General features: G+C 36.9%; 3 protein-coding genes across 5 annotated transcripts in view; 2 read left to right on the top strand and 1 right to left on the bottom strand.

Annotated features, from left to right (window-relative positions):
* The window catches only part of LOC128199948 (sepiapterin reductase), a 115,534-nt gene that overhangs the window by 70,306 nt on the left and 23,181 nt on the right, over positions 1 to 22,047 (top strand). The gene's annotated exons all lie outside the window — the stretch shown is intronic.
* LOC113514817 (non-structural maintenance of chromosomes element 3 homolog) lies at positions 6,633 to 12,286 on the bottom strand. The gene is made up of 5 exons (XM_026898909.3): positions 11,840 to 12,286; positions 10,369 to 10,540; positions 9,246 to 9,358; positions 7,728 to 7,823; positions 6,633 to 6,787 (listed from the first exon to the last, which is right to left on the bottom strand). The coding sequence occupies exons 1-5, from the start codon at positions 12,053 to 12,055 to the stop codon at positions 6,719 to 6,721; spliced, it is 666 nt and encodes a 221-aa protein (XP_026754710.2). The 5' UTR covers positions 12,056 to 12,286; the 3' UTR covers positions 6,633 to 6,718.
* LOC113519951 (glutathione S-transferase 2-like) lies at positions 12,980 to 20,574 on the top strand. Of its 3 annotated transcripts, none has more exons than XM_052899147.1 (5): positions 12,980 to 13,295; positions 15,256 to 15,391; positions 15,548 to 15,715; positions 19,194 to 19,336; positions 20,355 to 20,574. In XM_052899147.1, the coding sequence occupies exons 2-5, from the start codon at positions 15,259 to 15,261 to the stop codon at positions 20,511 to 20,513; spliced, it is 603 nt and encodes a 200-aa protein (XP_052755107.1). In that variant the 5' UTR covers positions 12,980 to 13,295; positions 15,256 to 15,258; the 3' UTR covers positions 20,514 to 20,574. The 3 variants fall into 3 exon arrangements, with proteins under 3 accessions (XP_052755107.1, XP_052755106.1, XP_052755105.1); XM_052899146.1 differs by having other exon boundaries at positions 13,292 to 13,388; positions 20,355 to 20,573; XM_052899145.1 differs by lacking the exon at positions 12,980 to 13,295 and adding an exon at positions 14,618 to 14,775.

Genomic DNA, 22,047 nt, shown 5'->3' with positions numbered 1-22,047 from the left:
TCTGATACTTTTTGTTCTTATAAGCACTGTTACCTTCATTTCTGTATTCATTGGAAAGGTCTTCATTCTTATTTTTAAAGGGAGTTGGGTAAATGCCGTTTTTCATCAAATTAATTATGACAATGATCGGTTCTGACAAATCATCGCTTCCCATTGCCTGGTAAACCTCTTTTATGTACAAATCATTTTCTAATATATCACTGAACATTACATTCTCAAAGCAATCGGGAAATGGCAACATTTTGTATCTTTTTGTATGTGTTTATTCTGAAATTCATATATTTATAATTGTTAAATTAATGAACAAAACTAACTGAAGTGGTAATAGGTTAGCTATTCAGTTCCAAGAACAAACAAGAATAATGTTTCTCAAGAAAAATAAATTTACAAATGCTCAGGCTGTGGAATGAGTTTCGTGTTGAGGTTTCCCCTACAGACTACAGAATAGCGTTCTTAAAAAAGGGTATATTAAAGTTTTTTCACAGTTAGCGACGAGCATGTAACACAACTAGTGTTGCAGTCCATAGGATACAATGAACATTTACCGTCAGATGGCTGTATGCTTGTTTGCCACCTGTGGTTTAAATATATATATATATATATATATATATATATATATATATATATATATATGTTGGTATTTCTGTTTGTGATATCAGCTTATATTTCCGAAGTGGAAGGGAATAGGATAAACACAATATAAAAGTACGATAAAATTTAATAGAAGAGAAAACACAGAAAGGCAATGATTGTTTTCAAAACAGTGTGTCAACTAAATTTAAAAACATATCTTTTTAAATTACAACCAGCCAGTAGTATATAGCTGTATGAAAATAAACCTATTTCTAACAATATATCTGTAACTACTTATAGTATTATCAACTGATTTTAAAAAAGATTTTTCTATCTCTTACTTAATAACTGTCCTTCATAAACTGATTTGGGAAATTCTTGTTTTATCTAATTGCTTTTATGTATTTTTGATCCAGCTAGAGATTTTATCAAAATCCACTTAATAGTTTTGTTTTTAATTAGTATCCATTAAATAATAACTATTTCAAAGTGTGATAAGAAAGAAGTGTGAACTGAATGATACTGTAGTGATTAAAGAGTTTATGTGTGTTTGATTATTTGGGATGAACAGATGAAGGACTATAAAAAAATTTATTGAGCTTGATTGAGTGGGTCTTTGTTGACAAAATTGGTCATAGACATGGTACAACATATTCGGGCACTGACAGACTGGCAATGTAGTAATGAAATAAAAAAAAGAAAATATTTACTTTAGTGTGTGTGTGTGTGTATTGTAAATGTGTGTGTGTTGTGTATGTAATAGACATAAATCTGCATGAAATTCAAATTATAAATATAGCAAAATTCACAAATTTATTATAATTTCATTTGAATTAAAGAAAAAACTTAATTGAAATAAAAATTTTAAGTATGTCATGTGGTCTTGGCATAGAATAGACCTTTTCTTTTCCAGTGGGTGTTTAAAAAGGAAACTAAGAGAACTTAATATTCAAGAATGAGCGGCAGTGTCCCTCTTCAATCATTATCAAAACTTAACTGTAGTTGTCAACCAGCGTGCCAAGCATGGCAATCACTGGCAAATCCCTCATAGGCCTATGTTCAGCAGTGGAGTTATGCAGTTGATAAAATTATTATTATTAGGATTAAATTAGTTTTTTTCTACCAATTCTTGTACAAAATATTTCTGATGGTTTTATATTGTATTTAAAGAAATAAATATATGTAGATGAATGTTAATTAAACTTAGTTAATTAAAAAATGTGTATTTATGTGTTTTCTCCCCTTAATTTATGTTATATTTAGGAACAACATATTTAATTCTAAACAACTATATTCACTTAAAACTAATTATGTTCTAGTTTTTTATCTCGGTCTTAAATATATGTTATTATTTTCAATTTTACTTGTCAATCTTTTTATAATTTAAACATAAATTGATTGAAAGGACAAGTACTTACATTTTTTTTTATTGGATGAAAATAGAATGGTAACCCCGCCTGCATTAACGGGATACTCTGGCGGGGCACCAGTGAAGGGTGATAGATGAGAATGAAAACAGGCCAGTTAGCCCATCATGATGAATTCATCCAGAATTAATCATGATAGTTTCCAGGGGGAACCGCGAGGAGGTCGACCTGGTTGGGTATATTGCTAACAATGGGATTCTTAGTCTCCATTACTAATAATCCCTTTCCCCCCAAGTACTTACATTTAAATGGCGAACTAATATGCTGATTAGATTGATGAACGTGAAAAAAGCAAATATGTCAGATAAAGAGGGCCTCTTTAAGTGCTTAATTCAAGAAAGAATAAAGAATTGACACAGAATAATAATTTATCTATACTAAAATATTGATAAATAAAATTGAAATAGTCAATAATTAATTGTTTTAGATAACAATGTATTATTATATTATCAATGTAATGTAAGTACCAAAGAATATATAATCAAGGTGTCTTTAATTACTACCTTATAATAAATTATTGAGTAAAAAATATAAACGCTAAAAGAAAAAGAATAGATAATTTGTATTACTTACAGCAAGAAATGACAACAAAAATATACAGTAAAAAGAGATGGAATGCATGAACAGAATGAATATATAAAAAAAAAAAAACGCAAAATATACAAAAGTAAAAGTTTCCTTCCTACAATTAATCCAAATATACTCTATGAAGTCTATGAATCAAACAAAACTGAAAAGCGAGGTTGCCAGATATTACTGATTTTTACATAAATGTCAATTTTTTTTTCCTAATCGATACGATTCCTACACTTTTAGCAAATTAAGAATATATGAACCAATTTTGAATATATAGATAATTTGTCACTACTACATTTATATAAAAAAAACAGTCATGTTCATATTCTAAATACTAGATTACAGTATAAGTTTACTGTTCAAAAGAGTTATTTAAAAAAAAAGTAAATAAATCTTTTGTGGGAATGGACATTAAAATTAATAAGAAAGTTCCGAAATATGCATTGGATGTACCTTTCATCAAATTTAAAAGTTTTATTGAGAAAAATGTAATGAATAATGCAATTTACACACTACGATAATTTACAAGATAAACGTGTATGGCTCTAAATGGTCATGCAAGAGATATTTACTTAAGTTATTGTCTATATTACGAATTAAATTTGACATAAATCTGAATATCAAAGATTTGGCTATATTATATATATAGTTTCATTGGTATATTGTATTTATATACAGCTATATGGTTTTAATTATATAATGTAAGTAAAAAAATTATACAAATTTCTCCAACTCCATTTTTATTTTTCTAACATTTCTCTAAAATTTCGCAAAATGATTACCTAAATTTGTGAAAAAAAGAACCTAATCGGGTAAAACTGCGCTCAAAACTTTAAAAAGTTGAGAGGGTTGACAAGTGATGATTGACAATGATCTAAATTGATGAATTATCATTCTGCCTATCTTATATGGGTCTTACCTAACTCTGGTGATTCCCCCACAAAAGAGAACTGCTTTACCTTTAGATTTAAAATTGTACCTGTGCTGCGGTTCCATTTCTAGATTTGTAAGTTACGAGAGTCGAAAATTACACATTTACTTTAAAATTGAACTATATATTACCTATATATATATATATATATATATATATATATATATATATATATATATATATATATATATATATATATATATATGTATTTTATTTAAGGTGTAATTTATTAATAAAAAATATTAACAAGGTACGATTGTAGTGCCTCTACTGAGCGATTAAGAAACTAAAATTACTATTCTAATACTAAAACGATACAGCTTATTTCGTGAAAGTCGACCTGACAGGATATGTATTACTAATAATGAGGCCACTAGTTTCCATTACTAATAATTCCTTCCACACACGCTGGTGGGGCACCAGTGAAGGATGACAGCAGATCATAAATCGGCTCATCGTGTCGAATTTAGCAAGAAATAATTACAATAGTTTTCACACGCAGATATGGACTTGAATGTTATATTGTTAGCAATAGATGCGATTAATTTATCGATATTATTGACGTAATTGTGTATCTTGAAACAAGTCATGCTCACTTTAATATCTAGATTGTTGGTGTCATGGTATATCGATCGTTGTGCTCCCTATAATATGATTGAATACAACGACGGCTGGCTCATCTGTCACACTCGTGAACGAATGCTCCTAGTAGGGACTAGTCTGATCAAAAATACTGTAATTAATTGTAGCGTTGTAGCTTTTTTCTATCATATTTTTTTGTTGTACACTTAACTCTGAAAACGCAACAGCTGTGTTTTATGCCCGTTCTTCTCAGCTGAAATTGAATTCCTCAAGTGGGCGGTAGATTCATAAAAAAAAATATTAAGTTTACTTAAATAATATTATTTTTATATATTTATTTATCGTTTCTATTACTAAAAATCCCTTCTTCTCTGTCATACGTGCGGAGTATAGGTACTATGCAGGAATAATACATATTGTTTGCTACAACCAAATCATGGATAATAGGATTGTGCGAGAATATGATTAAGTGGACTGTATGCACGAATATGTAAAAATGCGATAACGATGAACTGTTACAAAAAATCACTATCTAAATTCAAATAATGTTCAAATGAATTACTCTTTAATTTGTTAAAATTTCTTTAACTACCTTATAACGTACTCAGATCGCTCAGTTCCCTAAGGCATGCTAAAGTTACCTGAGAAGACCTCGTAAGTACTAAGGGTTTTGATTTTGAATTTTTCCCTAGACGTTCGAATCTTGAAGGACCCTTTTAACGAAAATTATTTATATTTTATTTATTATTAGCTAGAGGGATCTAGCAATGAGGAGGTCCTGCTTAGGGTTAAGGAAAAAAGACAAATTATTAGAACTATTGAGGACAGAAAGGGAAAAATGTTGGGACACTTGATACGACACGACGAACTTATGAACATTATAATACGAGGTCTGTCCGGAAAGTTCGTATAAAAGTGTTCTGGAATGCAAGAAAGAGGAGTGGGGAGGCCAGGTAAGCGCAGGACCCCTTCCTTATGTCCCTAACAATGCTTCAGTTCTGGTCTGACCGCCGTGCGGTGCGAACTGGCTTGTCACGCCATCTGTGAAGTTACCTCTTAACGAAACCCCGTCGGCATGGAGCCCGCTTCCGTTGAAGAGCAGCGCGTCGTAATCAAGTTTCTCTCGAAACTCGGCAAGAATGGCCGTGAAATTTTTGCCGATCTCAGAACAGTTTATGGGGATGATGCTGTGAAGGAACCAACCGTCCACAAGTGGCTAAAAAGATTCAGAGAGGGCCGAGACAATGTTGATTGTTTTTTTCGATGTTCGGGGGATTGTCCATCAAGAATTCGTCCCTCCAGGCCAGACAGTTGATGGAAAATTCTACGTCGATGTGCTCAGACGCCTCAAAGCTCGTGTGGCACGAGTTCGTCCAGAATTGGCGCGAGAGGGGCGTTGGATTCTTCACCACGACAATGCCCCTGCCCACACCTCTCTTGTTGTCCGTGAGTTTTTGAGTAAAAATTCCATTACGGTGACCGAACACCCCCCCTATTCGCCGGATTTGGCCCCGTGTGACTTCTTCTTGTTCCCAAAAACCAAATTGGTACTTCGGGGGCGGCATTTGGGGGACATAAATGAGATAAAAAAAGCTACGACGGGGCAGCTGAGAAACCTACAACCAGAGGACTTTCAAGGAGCCTTCTCACAGTGGAAACGGCGTTGGCACAAGTGCATTATGTCACAGGGGGAGTACTTTGAAGGGGATAAAATTGATTTACCTGAATAATTGTAAAATAAAATTTTTAAAAAACTTTTATACGTACTTTCCGGACAAACCTCGTAGAAGGTAAGATAGAAGGAAGGAGGGAGACCGAGACATAGTTACATCAGGCAGATCAAGGAAGGAGTTGGTGTCGTGTCGTATCAAGAGGTGAAGAGACTCGTTGAAAATTGTAGTGAGTGGCAAGATGTCCACCGACAAGAGCGCAGCTCTTAAATAGGATAGATAGATAGATTTATTATTATTAAAAGTTTTTATTTGCGTAATTTATAACGACAACGACAATATTACATTTCGATATGTTTTAAGATCGTGGAACTAAATTTGTTACCTTTTAATTATTTAACAAATAGCGATAGAATTTTATACTTCTGTTTTAAAGAACAGACACAAAAACTTTTTTCTTTCTGCCTCCATTGATTGATTTATTGCCACATATAGAATAAAATGTACCTATTAACTATCGAGTGTTGCCATGAAATTATTACATATAAAGTGAAGAATAAAAACAATAAGTAATTAATGCTCCTTCTACATACCATGTTAAAATAAATATATAATATCGAAATAAGGAACACTATAGAAATGAAAAACTTTAGAAACAATCCTAATCTAGTCCAGGAGTTATAGACAGCATATAGACATGAAATTAATGTTTGTATATTTTTTTTTATAAGAATTGTTGTTACTAATTGTTTTAATCATGAATCCAAACAATATTTAACTTGTTGGGTTTTAAAATTTTGCATGCCTTGCAAGCGAAGTATGTGGACTTATTTTTATTGTTAACATCTATATACTTATCATATTTCTTGTAAATAAATAAGAATAATAGTTTATTAAACAGAATTTTAATAAACATTGTGTAACAACAAACATTTTTAAACAATAATTACATATAATAGTTATGAACTTGCTTCTACAGTAGCTTCTCTGTATTGTTCATGCCAATGGTTGGGCTCTTTTCCAAATGCCTGTAAATAATATTAAACCAATAAGAGAACAAAGTAATTGAAAAAAAAAAAGTATGACAGGGAGGAATTTATTCCATAAGCTGGGTGCTGTGGGTTCTTTCGAAATTTGTAATGTGGGTTTATTGATGGTGTCATTTTTAAATGGAGTACTTTTAACACATTTCGTATCATCATCATCAACACCTCAGTCACCATCTATTCACTGTTGAACATAGGCCTCTCGCATAGACTGCCGTAAGGTCTTGGTAATGGTCTTGGACCACCTGCATTCATTGACTCCCTGCAATGCACTTAAGGTAGTCACTTCATCTAGTCTAGGGGGTTGGGTGAGTCGTTCTTCAATGCGTTTAGAAAGAGAAGAAACGTTCTAGAGTCGCCACTCAATAACCTTTCTTCTTCATTGGTTGTCGGTTCTTCGAACTATGTGACCAGCACATTGCCACCTCAGATTGCTTAACCTTCGCACTATGTCGGTGACTTTGGTTCTTTTCTTGTATGTTATGAAATATCTCTATATAGAATGTGAAATTATTATATAAAGATTATATATATATTTTTTTTTTAATTGAAATCATGCCCTTTGACTATTAAGAATTATAGTAGTGAGCCTATTTATTTTTGTTTGGGATCATTAGAATAAAACGCAGTTTGCTCCCGATGTGGAATGGGTCACCCCTTACTTTCCCATGGGTGTCGTAAGAGGCAACTAAGGGAACTTAACGGTCGAGGGATAGGCAGCAGCCTTAAAACATTACCAAAGCTTAACTGCACTTGCCAATCCGCTGCCAAGCATGGCAATTACTTACAATAATAGGGAAGGCCTATGTTCAGCAGTGGACAGTTAATGACTTGTATAATAAAAAAAATTAGGATAAAATTAATTCTGTAAAAATTTATTTCGGTTTGGAAAAACAATTTTTAATCTATGCTGTATACTTACTTCAGCCATTTTGTTTAATATAAACATTTTGGGTACTTCCTCCTCTGCACGTTGTCCCCATTCAAATACATTTCTTGCTATTTCACCTTCACCCACCTGGGAAGTGTAAAATAATATTGTATTAGTATGGCATAATGGTCTCATAAAGGGAGGGTAAGTAATGCCGACTATCAATCCCTTTGCTAGCAATAAACCCTGTCAGGTCGACCTCCACTTGGTCCCCCCTGGAAACCATCTTGCTGAATTCTAGGTGTATTCATCACGATGGGCTAACTGACTTGCCTTTTCATTCTCACCTATCATCCCTCACTGATGCCCTGTCACCGTATACCGTTAGCGCAGGCGGGATTACCATTCCATTATTATGTACTAATCTATTTAATCTATCTAGCACGATGGTTTCCAAGAGGCACCATATGGAGGTCGATCTGACACAGTATATTGCTAGAAATGGGACTGATAGTCCGCATTACTAACAATTTCTTCCCCTTCGTAGTGACGTGTTATAAATCCTTTAGCTTTCCTCAATAAATGTTCTATCAATCTTTACCAGAGAGAGACTTTGTACAAAAGTAATTTGCTTGAGTACCTCTGTCCAATTCGTTTCTATTTCTACCGTGAAGCAGTTGTGTTTACACGGCTGTGCTTCAGTTTGAAGGATGGGATATGGCAGTGAATGTACAGGGTAGAGGAATAACACCCGAGTCCTTTAGAATGGCAACGCATGGGTGGTATCATGAGCGAAACAGCATACTCTGTTATGTATATGATACTGCTCATGTTTATAGGCGACAGTTACCACTTTCCATCCGGTGGGCCGACAGCTTGTTTTGCCATTTTAAGTTGCATAAAAAAATCCAACACTAATAGTACATTACAGCAGCGGCCAGCAACTGAGGCATTGATGGACGAACGTGCAAATGTGGGTCGAAGTGGAGCCAAGGCATACATACGTGAGTCCATCAACGCTTAGTTGTGGCAAGGCTTATTACTTTTCTCAAACAATGCGTGGAAATCAAAAACACAATTTTACTTTTTAAGTTCAATGACGAACAATAATATTTTTTCACGCGCCATAATGTTCCTCTGTTTTTATTTCAATAAACGGCTTTCTATTTGCAAGCCAGTTCGAAATTTAAATAAAACATTTTATTAGTTAGCTCCTTGAATGTTTCGAATCGTTTAATGTTTCGAAGTAAAAGGTCATTCAACTGTACTGACTTTTACTGACTTTACTGTCCTGTATTTTTTTAAATTACAGGACAGATGTGAGTTCATATAGTAATTTATCTGGCCGCAAAACACGACAGATATAGATTTTCATACAACTTTTGCCGGCCGCTGTCCGTATGTATCTGGCCAGTACGGTAATTTTGATTTATCTCTAAGAAGATTGTCAAAATAATGCTCACATTTCCAAGCATGTTTGAGAAAAAGTATTTTTCAATACAAACTAATACTTTTTGATTAACTCATTCAAGCAGACTATTCAGCTTTATAATATCAGTATAGGTTCACCTTGGAATACTGCAAATACATCTGCCTAGTAAATGTATTGGTCAGTACTTTTCTTGCTGTATGATCATTCTCTTCCATGAGGCCAGCTTCAGACAAAAACTTCCACATCTCTTCTGAAACACAATAACAAAATTTGTGAGCAATCAAACACGTGATAAGGATATCACAAATGAAATTTTATAACACTGATAACTTTATTCTTGATTAACACTTTTTATTAAAATTGACACAGCCATGTTTTTTTTTAGTGGGTGATAATGTAATGGTAACCCCAACAACGCTATCGGTATACACCGGCGGGGTACCAGTGAAGGATGATAGGTGAAGATGAAGCAGGTCAGTTAGCCCATCGCGACCAATTCAACAAGAATTGTTCACGATGGTTTCCAGGGGGAACCACGTGGAAGTCGACTTAACAGGGCATATTGCTAACAATGGGAATGTCAAACTCCATTTCTAACAATTCCTTTCCCCCTACATAGCCATGTGGTCCCGGTATAGAATAAGCCACCCTTTTCTTTCCCATGGATGTCGTAAAAGGTGATTAAGGGAGAGTGAGAGATGGGCAGCAGTCCCTATCAAAACATCTCCAAAGTCTAACTGTGATTGTCAATTCGCCTGCCAAGGGCGGTAACTACTGGCAAAACCTCCTCTGTACCCTGTAAAATTGTTTTGAGGAACTACTCTATTTATTTGATTTTGTGATAAATAAAAAATGTTGTTTTGGTATACAAATATTTTTAATGAGAATAATATTTTTCTGTTATTTTTTGGTCACAATGGCAACACATGCCTTTCTCAGTTGCCAGTAGATAATAATACTACTTATTTATCTAAATAATTGAACTAAACAACATTCTATATACATAATAGATGACAACATGTTTGTATGTACACAATGGACATATCATCATAGTCGTAGAATACTGACGGATCTGACAAAGATTACATATAAAGATCCGTCAGTATTCTACGACTGTGACGATATTATAGTGGGATATTTAACAGTGTGTAAAATGTAAATCTTATTTACGATAGATATTCAAATTCATCAGGAATTAATATTGACACAATGGATAGGGTATATTGCTAGCAATTGGGACAATTAAACCTCATTACTAACCTTCTTTTACAGGACCTCCAGTCATATAGATATGTGTAAGAGCAGCAATCAGCATCTTTCTCTGAAGTGGATCAGGGATGCAAGATGACTGTGAGTTACCTTCCTCATTAAGGACAACTATGTACTGGATACCACTTTTAGATTCCACCTGAATCAGCTTGTAGCCATAAACCTTTAAAAAGCAAACAAGTTTATTTTTATACTATTTAGAATGGCAAACAAGCTGACGGCCCACCTGATGGAAAGTGGTAACCGTCACCTATAGACATGAGCAGTACCATGGACATAACAGAGTATACTGTTTCGCCAATGATACCCCCCATGCGTTGCCATTCCTGAGGACTCAGGTGTTATTCCTCTGTACTCAGTAAATTCACGCCATATCCCACCCTTCAAACCGAAACACAGCCATGCAAACACAACTGCTTCACGGTAGAAACACGAATGGGACAGAGGTACCCAAGCAATCAACTTTTGTACAAAGTCTCCCTCTATACACTAACAGTAATAAATATGTGTTTTGACTTTGATTGTTTGAAATGATACTCAGACTATAGAATGAGTTCCCTGCTGAGGTTTTCCCTGGAGACTACAGTATGAGGTTCTCCAAAAAGGTTATATAAGGTTTCTTCAGGTTCAACAATGCACATGTAACACCCCTAGTGTTGCAGATATCCATAGGCTACAGTAACCAATTACCATCAGACGGGCTGTATGCTTGTTTGATCTACCTTCATGGTATAAAAAAAATTTGACTACAAACATTGATTGATGTTTAAACAAAAAAGGTTTCTTGTTCTACATGTGTAACTTTTAGATTCTAATAAGTTGATTATTTTTATTTACTTCTCTTGCATAATAAATTTATATGTTTACACACCTACATTGTGGCAGAATAAGATTGGATTATAATTCCCTTGTGTTGTAACATCTATAAAATGTATCTTATTTAAGCAAATAAATTAATTCTATTCCAATAATAAAAGATAGACATTTATTATTTTAAAGACTAAACAATGTTTAATAATATAAACAAAGTTTTGTTAAAGATTGATTAGATTTTAGTTTATGAATATGAGATTGGTTTAGAATTAATAGAGTTTTGAGTTATTTTATAAGCTACTGTAGCGAATGGTGGCAATGCAATCCCAATATAGAACAGGTCATCCCTTCTTTCCCATAGGTGTCGTAAGAGGTGACTAAGGGAGGGTGATGGGCAGAAGCGTCTCTGTTAAAACATATCTAAAGTCTAACAGCGGTTGCCAGTCCGCCTGCCAAGTAAGGCAAATTTCTTCAAGGGGCCTTACCCTTATGTTCAGCAGTAGACAGTTAAAGGCTGATATGATGTAGCAAATGGCTTTATCGGGCACTTATCCCATGATTTGACGTTAAGATAGAATATTTATTCAGTTTCTTATATAATTTATGTTTGCTTGCAGATTCAGCCCAAATCTTAAAATTCTTTACTTACTCTTTTTAATACTTTGTTAGCTTCAATAATTACACTGTTGACTTGGTTCGATGGTGTTTGACACGTAGAATTTAAGTGTTTGGCAATTTCGGCACGTTTTATAGGGATTTTGCTGCCTTCTCGAATCACAATATAGCGAACACATTCGTTAATTGCGCTCTCGATATTTTCTTCTACTTCTTCCGTGTTTGATCTATTCACACGTCTTTGAGACATTTTTAAAAAACCGCATAAACAGAATTACACTATAATAGAAGTAGTATCTAAACTACAATTAAAAAATACACCTATAATAAAAAAACAAAATCACAGATCAGAGACGATGGACAGAATACAAAGTACCTACACAAAATATTGAACAAATTATAATTATACAAGCGATTACTGTTATTTTGGTATTTGATATTCAAATTTTTAGCTAAACAAAAAAAAAAATTCAAATTAAAGAATACGACATTTTCTATAAGAGTCGCCACCGTACTTATTATTTAAGAAATTATAAAATGAATTTATGCAACTATCTAGAAATATCAATAAAGTAAAAGAAGTATTTATAGTGTGCCATAACAATGTATAATATATCTCCTTCTCAAATATATATATTAATGGATATTACAAAAATCTAGCTACTTTACAATATCAAATTTTCAAATATAAACAAATGGTTGCATAATTTCATGTCAGTATTTTTTTAATTTGGATTGACGTTCCCCAAACAAAGTAAAAAAAAATCTAACAGATTAGGTAAGAACTCAGAGAAAGTAAATTCGAGTACAGAGTAAAGTATATACTCAGAAAGAGAACTTTGTAGTGAAATTTCTCGTTCAGGAAACGAAATAAGATAAAGAGATAAGAAAAGAAGACTGAATTCCATTAGGCACTAAATTCGTCAGGAATACAGAATTTAATACATGCAAAAGAATAAATACATAAATAAAAGTATTTACAACGTATGTAGTTTTTATTTTTACACTAATTTGATGGTAGAAATAGGTAACCGAAAATGAAATGGTAACCCTGTTTGTGTTATTAGTTTACGCTCCCCAGGTACGATATTAGTGGTATCAAATCAGAAGAATGATTGGTGAAAATGAATTTCAGTTAGTAATTTATTCACCAGTAAATAATCGCAGTATATACCAGGCTTTTATGGTAGCCGATATGACGTAATGCTATTTAACAATCACTACATAATCGATCATAAATTGTTAAATATTTAAATGCACTTTTAACAAATAGCGACACTACATCGATCAAGTAGAATTAGTTATAATAGAGATTTTACTTCCTAAATTGCTCTGCAGAGAGAGCAATCAAGCAGAAAGCGAAATCAAGTAAAGAGCAGAAAGATATGTCGATAGTAAATACTAAGTAAATTTTGGCTATCTCAAGCCTGTTTGCAAGATATGTAAAAGGGGGCTGGCCTGCAAACCAAATCAGTGTATAGACTATCATTGTAAGTCCGTCAGTTACTGTTGTTACAGCTAGCGCCTATTGTTATAGTTTTGTTAAAACTTTATTTACTATTTACTCTTCGCATTATTAAGTGGTAAGATAAATATATGTATTAAATATTGGTGACTTGAATTTGTATATCTATTTAGATATAGAATAAATTAGAAACTTATTAAATATGCAATAATTAAAAAAAAAATCTACAGCCAATCATCAGATAGGCAATGTCTCTGGTGTTGTGGGTGATCATGGGCGGCGGTAGTCATTTACCATCAGGTGAGCTGCATGCTCGTTTGCCCCTTGTGTTATAAAAAAAGACAATTTATTTAATTACTTTCGAATATTTTTAATATTCAATTATATTGTAGTTATTGTGAATTAATTTTATGTAATTTATTACTTTAAGGAAATTAATGAAAATGTAACCACGTTTTGTTGTTAAATAATAAAATGATCATGGTAACACGTTTTAAATGAAATTAGTAACAAATTGAAACGTCCAATCAATGGATCGATTTTTTATTTGTAGGCACTTCAATTGGATACCAGACTCTATGGTCGATTTTTCGTTATTGGTCTTACTGGATTTTCATTAATTTCTATTCAATCAGATAATACCTGTGTGTATTTATATGCAAATAAAGCAATCACTATTCGTTTAGGTATATAATACAATATAAGACTGGATTCATAAAGAGTTCCAATGGGAATGATATACGAGAACTACATAGTTCTTTTTTTAATGGATGATACTGGAATGGTAACTCAACTTGCGCTATCGGCATACACTGGCAGGGCACCAGTGAGGGATGACAGGTGAAAATGAAATAGGTCAGTTAGCCCACCCACTATGGTTTCCAGGGGGACCGCGTGGAGGTCGACCTGATAGGTTGTATTGCTAGCATGAGTCAGACCCCATTACTAACGGTAATAAAAACCGCTTGGTAATCAAATCGATTCTTATTTTTTTTTCATGATACTGCAATAAAAACTGTCTGAATAGGTTCATATACACAAAATGAGAGGGGGGAGGGATTGTTAGTAATGCGGACTATCAGTTCGATTGCTAGCAATATACCCTATCAAATCGACCTCCACGCGGTTCCATCTGGAAACTATTATGACTAATTTATCATTGAATTCGTCGCGATGGGCTAACTCACCTGCCTTTTCATTCTCACCTGTCATCTCTCATTGGTGCCCCGCCAGTGTAGACCGACAGCGCAGGCGGGGTTACCATTTCATTATCATCCATTGAAAACAAATATAATATATTAAGTGGTTTGATAATCGTAATATTTTGTAATATTTTATCGAACCACATTCAGTTACTTTAATCTGGTTCTGATTTTATCACAATTGACAATTGAATGATATCTAATATCGATTATTTACTAACGATTTACTATTGATAACCCATACTTATAAAATCTTCCACAATAGGGCTTATTTTTAAGCGATTATAAATTCTTGATTCGACTGTAGGTATTTTTTGTACGTGATGCAATATCTTATTTTATTGCCTAAATATTTTTTTTTTTTATTTTTCAACTAAGCCAACATCGAATTTATTTTGAAAATTATCATTTAAATACCATGAAAGCCGTATACAAATTTTGCTAAATAGTAGCTTTTCATTACTAATATTTGGGATGAAAATAATATGGGGGGAGTTTACAAAATTAACATGACGAGGCCATATTATTTTGAGAGGGATTAAATTTAAATGTTGAAACTGAAAAACATTTAAATACTCATATACTTAGATTAATATTTTTTTAGAACAACACATTCAACTGTTAAATATGGAACTTTGTATTTTTTTCTCGTCTTTTCAACCAAGTTTCGTTACACTGAAATCTTCACAGTGCCTATATATTTTTTAATGTGTACTATAAACAAACTACTATTGTATGTACTATGTCTGTGGTATTAACTACTGTTTTTTTTTTTATTTTCAGAATATGCCAAAAGCTGTATTCCACTATTTTCCTGTAAAGGCTTTGGGTGAACCAATTCGCTTGTTGCTATCATATGGCGGACAAGAATTCGAGGATGATCGTGTTCCTTTTGATAAGTGGCCAGAATTCAAATCAAGTGAGTATAAATTTTGTTTAAAAAGTGATATAATTAAAAAAACTTTATACTATAATAATTTACAATTAATAAATTTATGACTAAGGGTCCCGGTTCAAAATTTAATTATCGAAAATTTTTATATGGTGTGTAAAAAATGTGTGTTCCTCTCCACAGAGACGCCATTTGGCCAGATGCCTGTGCTGGAGTTGAACGGGAAGGTATACGCTCAGAGCGTAGCCATCTCTCGATACCTGGGCCGCAAGTACGGGCTGGCTGGTGCTGATATCGAGGAAGACTTCCTCATCGACCAGTACGTGGACTTCGTCAACGACATCCGTACACGTGAGTTGGAGTTTGGCATTTATAGTATATAATGTGGTAGAGCCACGCTGTAATCCTATATGGTATTGCAGCATGAATGGGCCGGCTCGACCGGGGAAGTACCACACCCTCACAGAATACCGACGCTAAGTGGTTGCACTTTCAGTGCGATCACATTCCGTATGGTGAGTGAGGGAGTCCGGAGGCCCATCCCATACCCATCCCATACCCATCCCTTTCCTGTTCCTAAAATCCTTTCCCCAACCCCGTCCCCCTATCTTACAACACGCTACCATGGCAGTGGAATTAAAAAAAAATAACATACCCCAGGGAGGTACCAGTAACCATGTTGCTGGAGAATCCTCTCTCGAGCAACCACGCTCGGGCTGCCCTGCGTATTCTGGGGGGGGCAAAATTCCGCTCTTTGGAACCAAGGGCAAACGGAGCAAGATTTCTACGGCATCCCCTTCGCTCAATGTGAGCTTCTGCAATATCCGGGGATTACATTCTAACCTAAACGCTGTCCACCACCACCTAGAAACGGCGCGGCCGGCATTGCTCTTTCTAACGGAGACACAGATATCCTCTCCAAACGAAACTTCATACCTGACGTACCCGGGCTATAAACTTGAATATTGTTTTGTTTCGCGTGCCGATGTATGCGCGTATGTCAGAGAGGATATCTGCTGTCGCCGCCTTGGAACTCTTGAAGGTACGGACCTGTCTGTTTTATGGCTGCGCGTAGACTGCAATGACCATCCTCGCGTCTATGCATGCCTATACAGGTCCCACAGCGGTAACATCGAAACCGACCAACTCATTGAGCACGTCCAAATGGCTACAGATTCCCTGCTCGAACAGATTCCTTCCGCTGAAGTCGTGATTCTTGGCGATTTTAATGCCCACCATACCGAATGGCTTGGTTCACGTACAACCGACTATGCGGGAAGATCTGTTCATGACTTTGCTTTGGCTTATGGTCTGACGCAGCTTGTTTCTTCGCCTACGCGAATACCTGATGTGTTGGACCATTCACCTTCACTGTTGGACCTTCTGCTGACCACCCACCCAGACAACTATGTGATCTCCGTCGAAGCCCCGCTTGGATCGTCGGATCACTGTTTGGTGCGGAGCGAAGTGCCTCTTACGAGTCCGACTCCACCTCGTTCTACGGGTAGACGTCGCATTTGGCACTACAGGTCGGCAGATTGGGATGAGATGCGGATTTTTTTCGCATCTTACCCATGGAGGCAGGTTTGCTTCACACTGGATGATCCCGACGCCATTGTCGATTCCATTGCTGATGTGGTGCTTCAGGGAATGGAATTATTTATTCCTAACTCTGTGGTGCCCGTCGGTGGGAAATCCCAGCCCTGGTATGGAGCCTCCTGTAGAACAGCATCTCGTCTGAAACAGGAGTGCTTCCTAACCTGGGCTAAAGGTGTGGCGTCGCGAGATCCTAACACCAGTGCTCTTAAAAAGAAGTATAACTCTGCCTCTAGGTCTTTCAAAAGAGTTATAGCCACAGCGAAGTCAGAGCATATTAGTAGAATTGGCAAGAGATTGGCTAGTTTGCCCTCTGGGACTCGAGCTTTCTGGTCTCTTGCCAAAGCTGCACAAGGGAATTTCTGTAAGTCATCTTTTCCACCTTTGCGCAGGGAGAATGACTCGTTGGCCCAGAACGCTAAAGAAAAGGCCGATCTTCTTGGATCCATCTTTGCGTCAAACTCGACATTGGATGACGGGGAGAAACCACCACCGACCATCACGTGTTGTAGGAGCTCTATGCCTGACATTAAATTCACGCATAGCTCAGTGCGTAGAGCACTTTTCTCCCTCGAAATCCATAAGTCGAGTGGGCCTGATGGTATTCCTCCAATTGTGCTTAGGACGTGCGCACCAGAGTTGGCTCCGGTTCTTACGCGTCTTTTTCGGCTTAGCTACTCATCGGGCATAGTCCCAAAGTTTTGGAAGACTGCTCTGGTGCATCAGATCCCTAAAAAGGGAGATCGCTCAGATCCAGCTAACTATAGGCCCATAGCTATCACTTCCTTATTCTCGAAGGTTATGGAATCCATCATTAACCGTCAACTGCTCCGGTACCTAGAAGAGCACCAGCTGATCTGTGATCGCCAGTACGGCTTTCGACAGGGACGTTCGGCCGGTGATCTTTTAGCTTACTTAACACACCGATGGGCAGTGGCAATCGAGAGTAAGGGAGAGGCCTTAGCAGTTAGTCTGGATATCGCGAAGGCCTTTGATCGGGTGTGGCATAGAGCGCTGCTTTCAAAGCTACCTTCATTTGGGTTGCCTGCGAGACTGTGCATTTGGGTCGCCAGTTTTCTCAAGGAACGTAGCATTAAGGTCGTAGTCGACGGAGCATGCTCTGATTTAAAACCTTTGAATGCTGGTGTCCCGCAAGGCTGTGTACTATCTCCGACTCTGTTTCTTCTGCATATCAATGATATGTTACAGATAAGTAATATTCATTGCTATGCAGACGACAGTACAGGAGATACATTATATACCGGTCATGCAAAGATCTCGCGGGCACATACCGATGAGTGCCGGAATAGACTTGTGTCTGAAATCGAAACTTCACTCCATCAAGTTTCGATCTGGGGTGAACAAAATCTTGTCCAATTTAACCCCAAAAAGACACAAGTCTGCGCGTTTACCGCAAAAAAGACGCCGTTTGTCGTATCTCCTCACTTTCAGGGCACTTCCCTTGATAAAAAGTCGAGTCTAGGAATTCTGGGCGTTGATATATCTTGCGACGTCCAGTTTTGCGGTCATCTGGAGGAGAAGGCTAAGATAGCTTCCAAAAAGTTAGGAGTGCTCAATAGGGTGAGACGATATTTCATGCCAGAACACCGCCTGAAATTATATAAAGCCCAAGTCAGGCCGCATATGGAATACTGTTCTCACCTGTGGGCAGGAGCGCCACAGTACCAACTCCTTCCGTTAGACCGCATTCAAAGTCGGGCGGCTCGAATTATCGATAGTCAACGCCTTACTGTCCGACTTGATCCACTGGAACTGCGCAGGGATGTTGCATCTCTGTGCATCTTCTACCGAATTTATCATGGGGAGTGTTCTGAGGAATTGTTCGGATTGATACCTGCTGCTGATTTTCACCACCGTACAACCCGCCACAAACTAAAGTTTCATCCCAATCATCTGGATGAGTGGCGGTCTTCCACCGTGCGTTTTTCAAGGCACTTTCTTCCACGCACAACCATTCTTTGGAATCAACTTCCAGCAGCAGTATTTCCGAACCGATACGACAACATAACCTTCAAGAAAAGAGTATATTCCTTTTTAAAAGGCCGGCAGCACACCTGCAATGCCGCTGGTGTTGTGGGTGATCATGGGCGGCGGTAGTCACTTACCATCAGGTGAGCCGCATGCACGTTTGCCCCCTGTGTTGTAAAAAAAAAAAAAATAAATAAAAAATAGGCACTATGTAGCCTATTTACTTGGATATTTATAATTGCAGATGCGGCTGCAGCCTTTTACGAGCCTGATGCGGCGCTCAAGGCCAAGAAACACGAGGAGAATGTCAAGAACGTTTACCCGGTATTGCTGGGGAAGTTGGAGGAGATCATCAGGAGGAACAACGGACATCTTGTGTCTGGCAAGGTCTCTGGTCACACAATTGGAGTTCACTCTCATTTCTTGGGTGCATGGTATACTAATACTGTCCATGCATCCCTGTCATTTTTACTTCGTACTATCTAGGTTGTGAAGTGAGCTACCGTCTTCAATTTTCCTTTTACAATATAATATGGGGTATTTCAAAAAAACGTGTCTACAAACATTTAAAAGGCTGGCAACGCACAAGCAATTCCTCAATTCCTCTCGTGTTACAAGTGTTCATGGGCAACGGTAGCCGCTTTCCATCAGGTGGACCGTCTGCTCGTTTGCCTCCCTAACAATAAAAATAATTATAGTCGCCAAATATTGGTTTTCCAGTTCTGAACTATAGTAAACAAACAGATATCCTCTAGTATATGATGGGGATTACAAGTCTTAATGCTAACAATATATCAGAAGAAGGAGAAACTAGCTCCTTATCGTTAACAATTCCCCTGGGGGGGAAAGGGATTGTTAGCAATGGAGTTCGACATTGCTAGCAACATCCACGTGGTTCCCCCTGGAAACCATCGTGAACAATTCTTGTTGAATTCGTCACGATGGGCTAACTGACCTGCTTCATCCTCATCTATCATCCCTCACTGGTGCCCCGCTGGTGTATACCAATAGCGCGGGTGGGGTTACCATTCCATTATCACCCATTAAAAAACAATTTCCCTCTCTTTATAATACTACGAGTAGTAGGATACTGTTATCGTCTTAGTGTGACATAAATCGTCATGTAGACCCGGCATAGAATAGACCAACCCTTCCTCTCCCGTGGGTGTCGTAAGAGACGACTAAGGAAACTTAATGGTCGAGGGATGTGCAGCAGCGTCCTTCTCAAAACATCTCTAAAAGCCTAACTGCGGTTGCCAATCCACTTGCCAAGTTTGGCAACTACTGGCAAACCTCCCCTTATGAGGAAGACCTATGTTTTAGCAGTGGACAGTTAACGGTTGTATAATAAATGACATAAAAAATTAAATATGAACATAAGTTTTGAAAATAATATTATTTTCAGTTGACATGGGGGGACTTCGTGGCCGCGGGAATGTTTGACCATTTCAAGATGATGATGCAAGCTCCAGACTTGGATACAAAGTACCCGAACTTCAAGAGGTTGCAGGAAACAGTGTTGTCATTGCCTAGAGTGAAGGAGTACGTCGCGGCTGCTCAGTGATAAAATATTATAATGTTATAATGCAATATGCTGTTGGTGTTCCTTAAATAAATAAATAAATAATGTTAGTAGTACATTATATTAATAAATAAATACATTGTGAAGTACTCTTATGTCTGGAAATAGGCAATAAATAATAATATTTTATGCTGTTACGTTTATAGGCAACTAATTACTGGCAAAACTCCCCTAATGAGAAAGGCTTATGTCCAGCAGTGGACAGTTAACGGCTGAAATAATAATGTTTATAGGCAAAGATTACCACTTTCTATCAGGCGGGCTATTTTGCTTGTTTGCCATTTCATCATCACCCACATCCAACCTTATCCCCATTATTATTTGGAATCGTCGTAATATGTTTTTTATCCATATTACAAAAAGATTTGCCTTATAGTTTTACGACCGGACGTCTGCCTGACGTCAACCCTCTTTGGGAATTGTTTGCCATTCCATATTGTATAAAAATATGTTTTAAAAAATAATAAAAAAAAGGTATATCGTCTTAGAACATATAGTACAGTACCTATAAGTACGTCTATTGGGGGGAAAGGGATTGTTAGTAATGGAGATTGAGAATCCCATTGCTAGCAATATACCAAACTAGGTCGACCTCCTCGCGGTTCCCCCTGGAAACCATCATGTTTAATTCCAGATAAATTCATCACGATGGGCTTACTGTCCTGCTTTTCATCCTCATTAATCATCCTTCACTACTGCCCCGCTGGCGTATACCGTTAGCGCAGGCTGTGTTGCCACCCCATTATCACCCATTAAAAAACTTTAAAAGGCCCAATGTCCTAACTTAAAGGCCCCAAGAAAATTAGACAAATGCTACCAAAAAGTTCTTTTGCTCTACCTTAAACTTGGTTCTAGCTACGGCTCTGGGTATATATCTAGGTAAAATGTACTTATTACTTAATTACAAAAACCCAGGGCTGGAATTAGCCCGTCTTTTTTTTAAGTGGAGGTCGTCCTGATAAAGTATATTGCTAGTCTGATAGCTAGCAATGGGAAAGTTAGACACTGTTACTAGCAATTCCTTCCTCCCGGGCCTTTTAAGGTAGGACATTGCCTCTCAATGCCTCCCAATGCCTCCCCCTAGCTACGACCATATATATACCTATCTGTCGTATGGTCCCATAGAATAGAATTATAGCATAGAATGTGCCATCCCTTTCTTTTCCGTAGGTGTTGTATGTGGGGACTAAAATGGTCGAGGGATGGGCAGCAGTGACCCTCTTAAAACGTCTTCAAAGACTCAAATCCGTGGTCAACCCGACTGCCAGTTGACTGCAGATATGATAATGATGATACCCAACATGGGAACAGGATTGTTAGTAATGGGGAGGATAGTCCCCATTGCTATCAATATACCCTATCAGGTCGATCTCCACGCGGTTTCCCCTGCAAACTATCGTGTCTAATTTTTCGTTAAATTCGTCATGATGGGCTAACTGACCTGCCTTTTCATACTCACCTATCACTGGTACCCCGCCAGTATATACCGATAGCGCAGGCAGGGTTACCATGTCAT

The sequence above is a fragment of the Galleria mellonella genome, unplaced genomic scaffold, assembly GCF_026898425.1.
Source record: "Galleria mellonella isolate WM207_F2 unplaced genomic scaffold, CSIRO_AGI_GalMel_v1 utg56, whole genome shotgun sequence".
In the NCBI taxonomy this organism is placed as follows: domain Eukaryota; kingdom Metazoa; phylum Arthropoda; class Insecta; order Lepidoptera; family Pyralidae; genus Galleria; species Galleria mellonella.
This window is presented reverse-complemented; position numbering and strand designations above follow the sequence as displayed.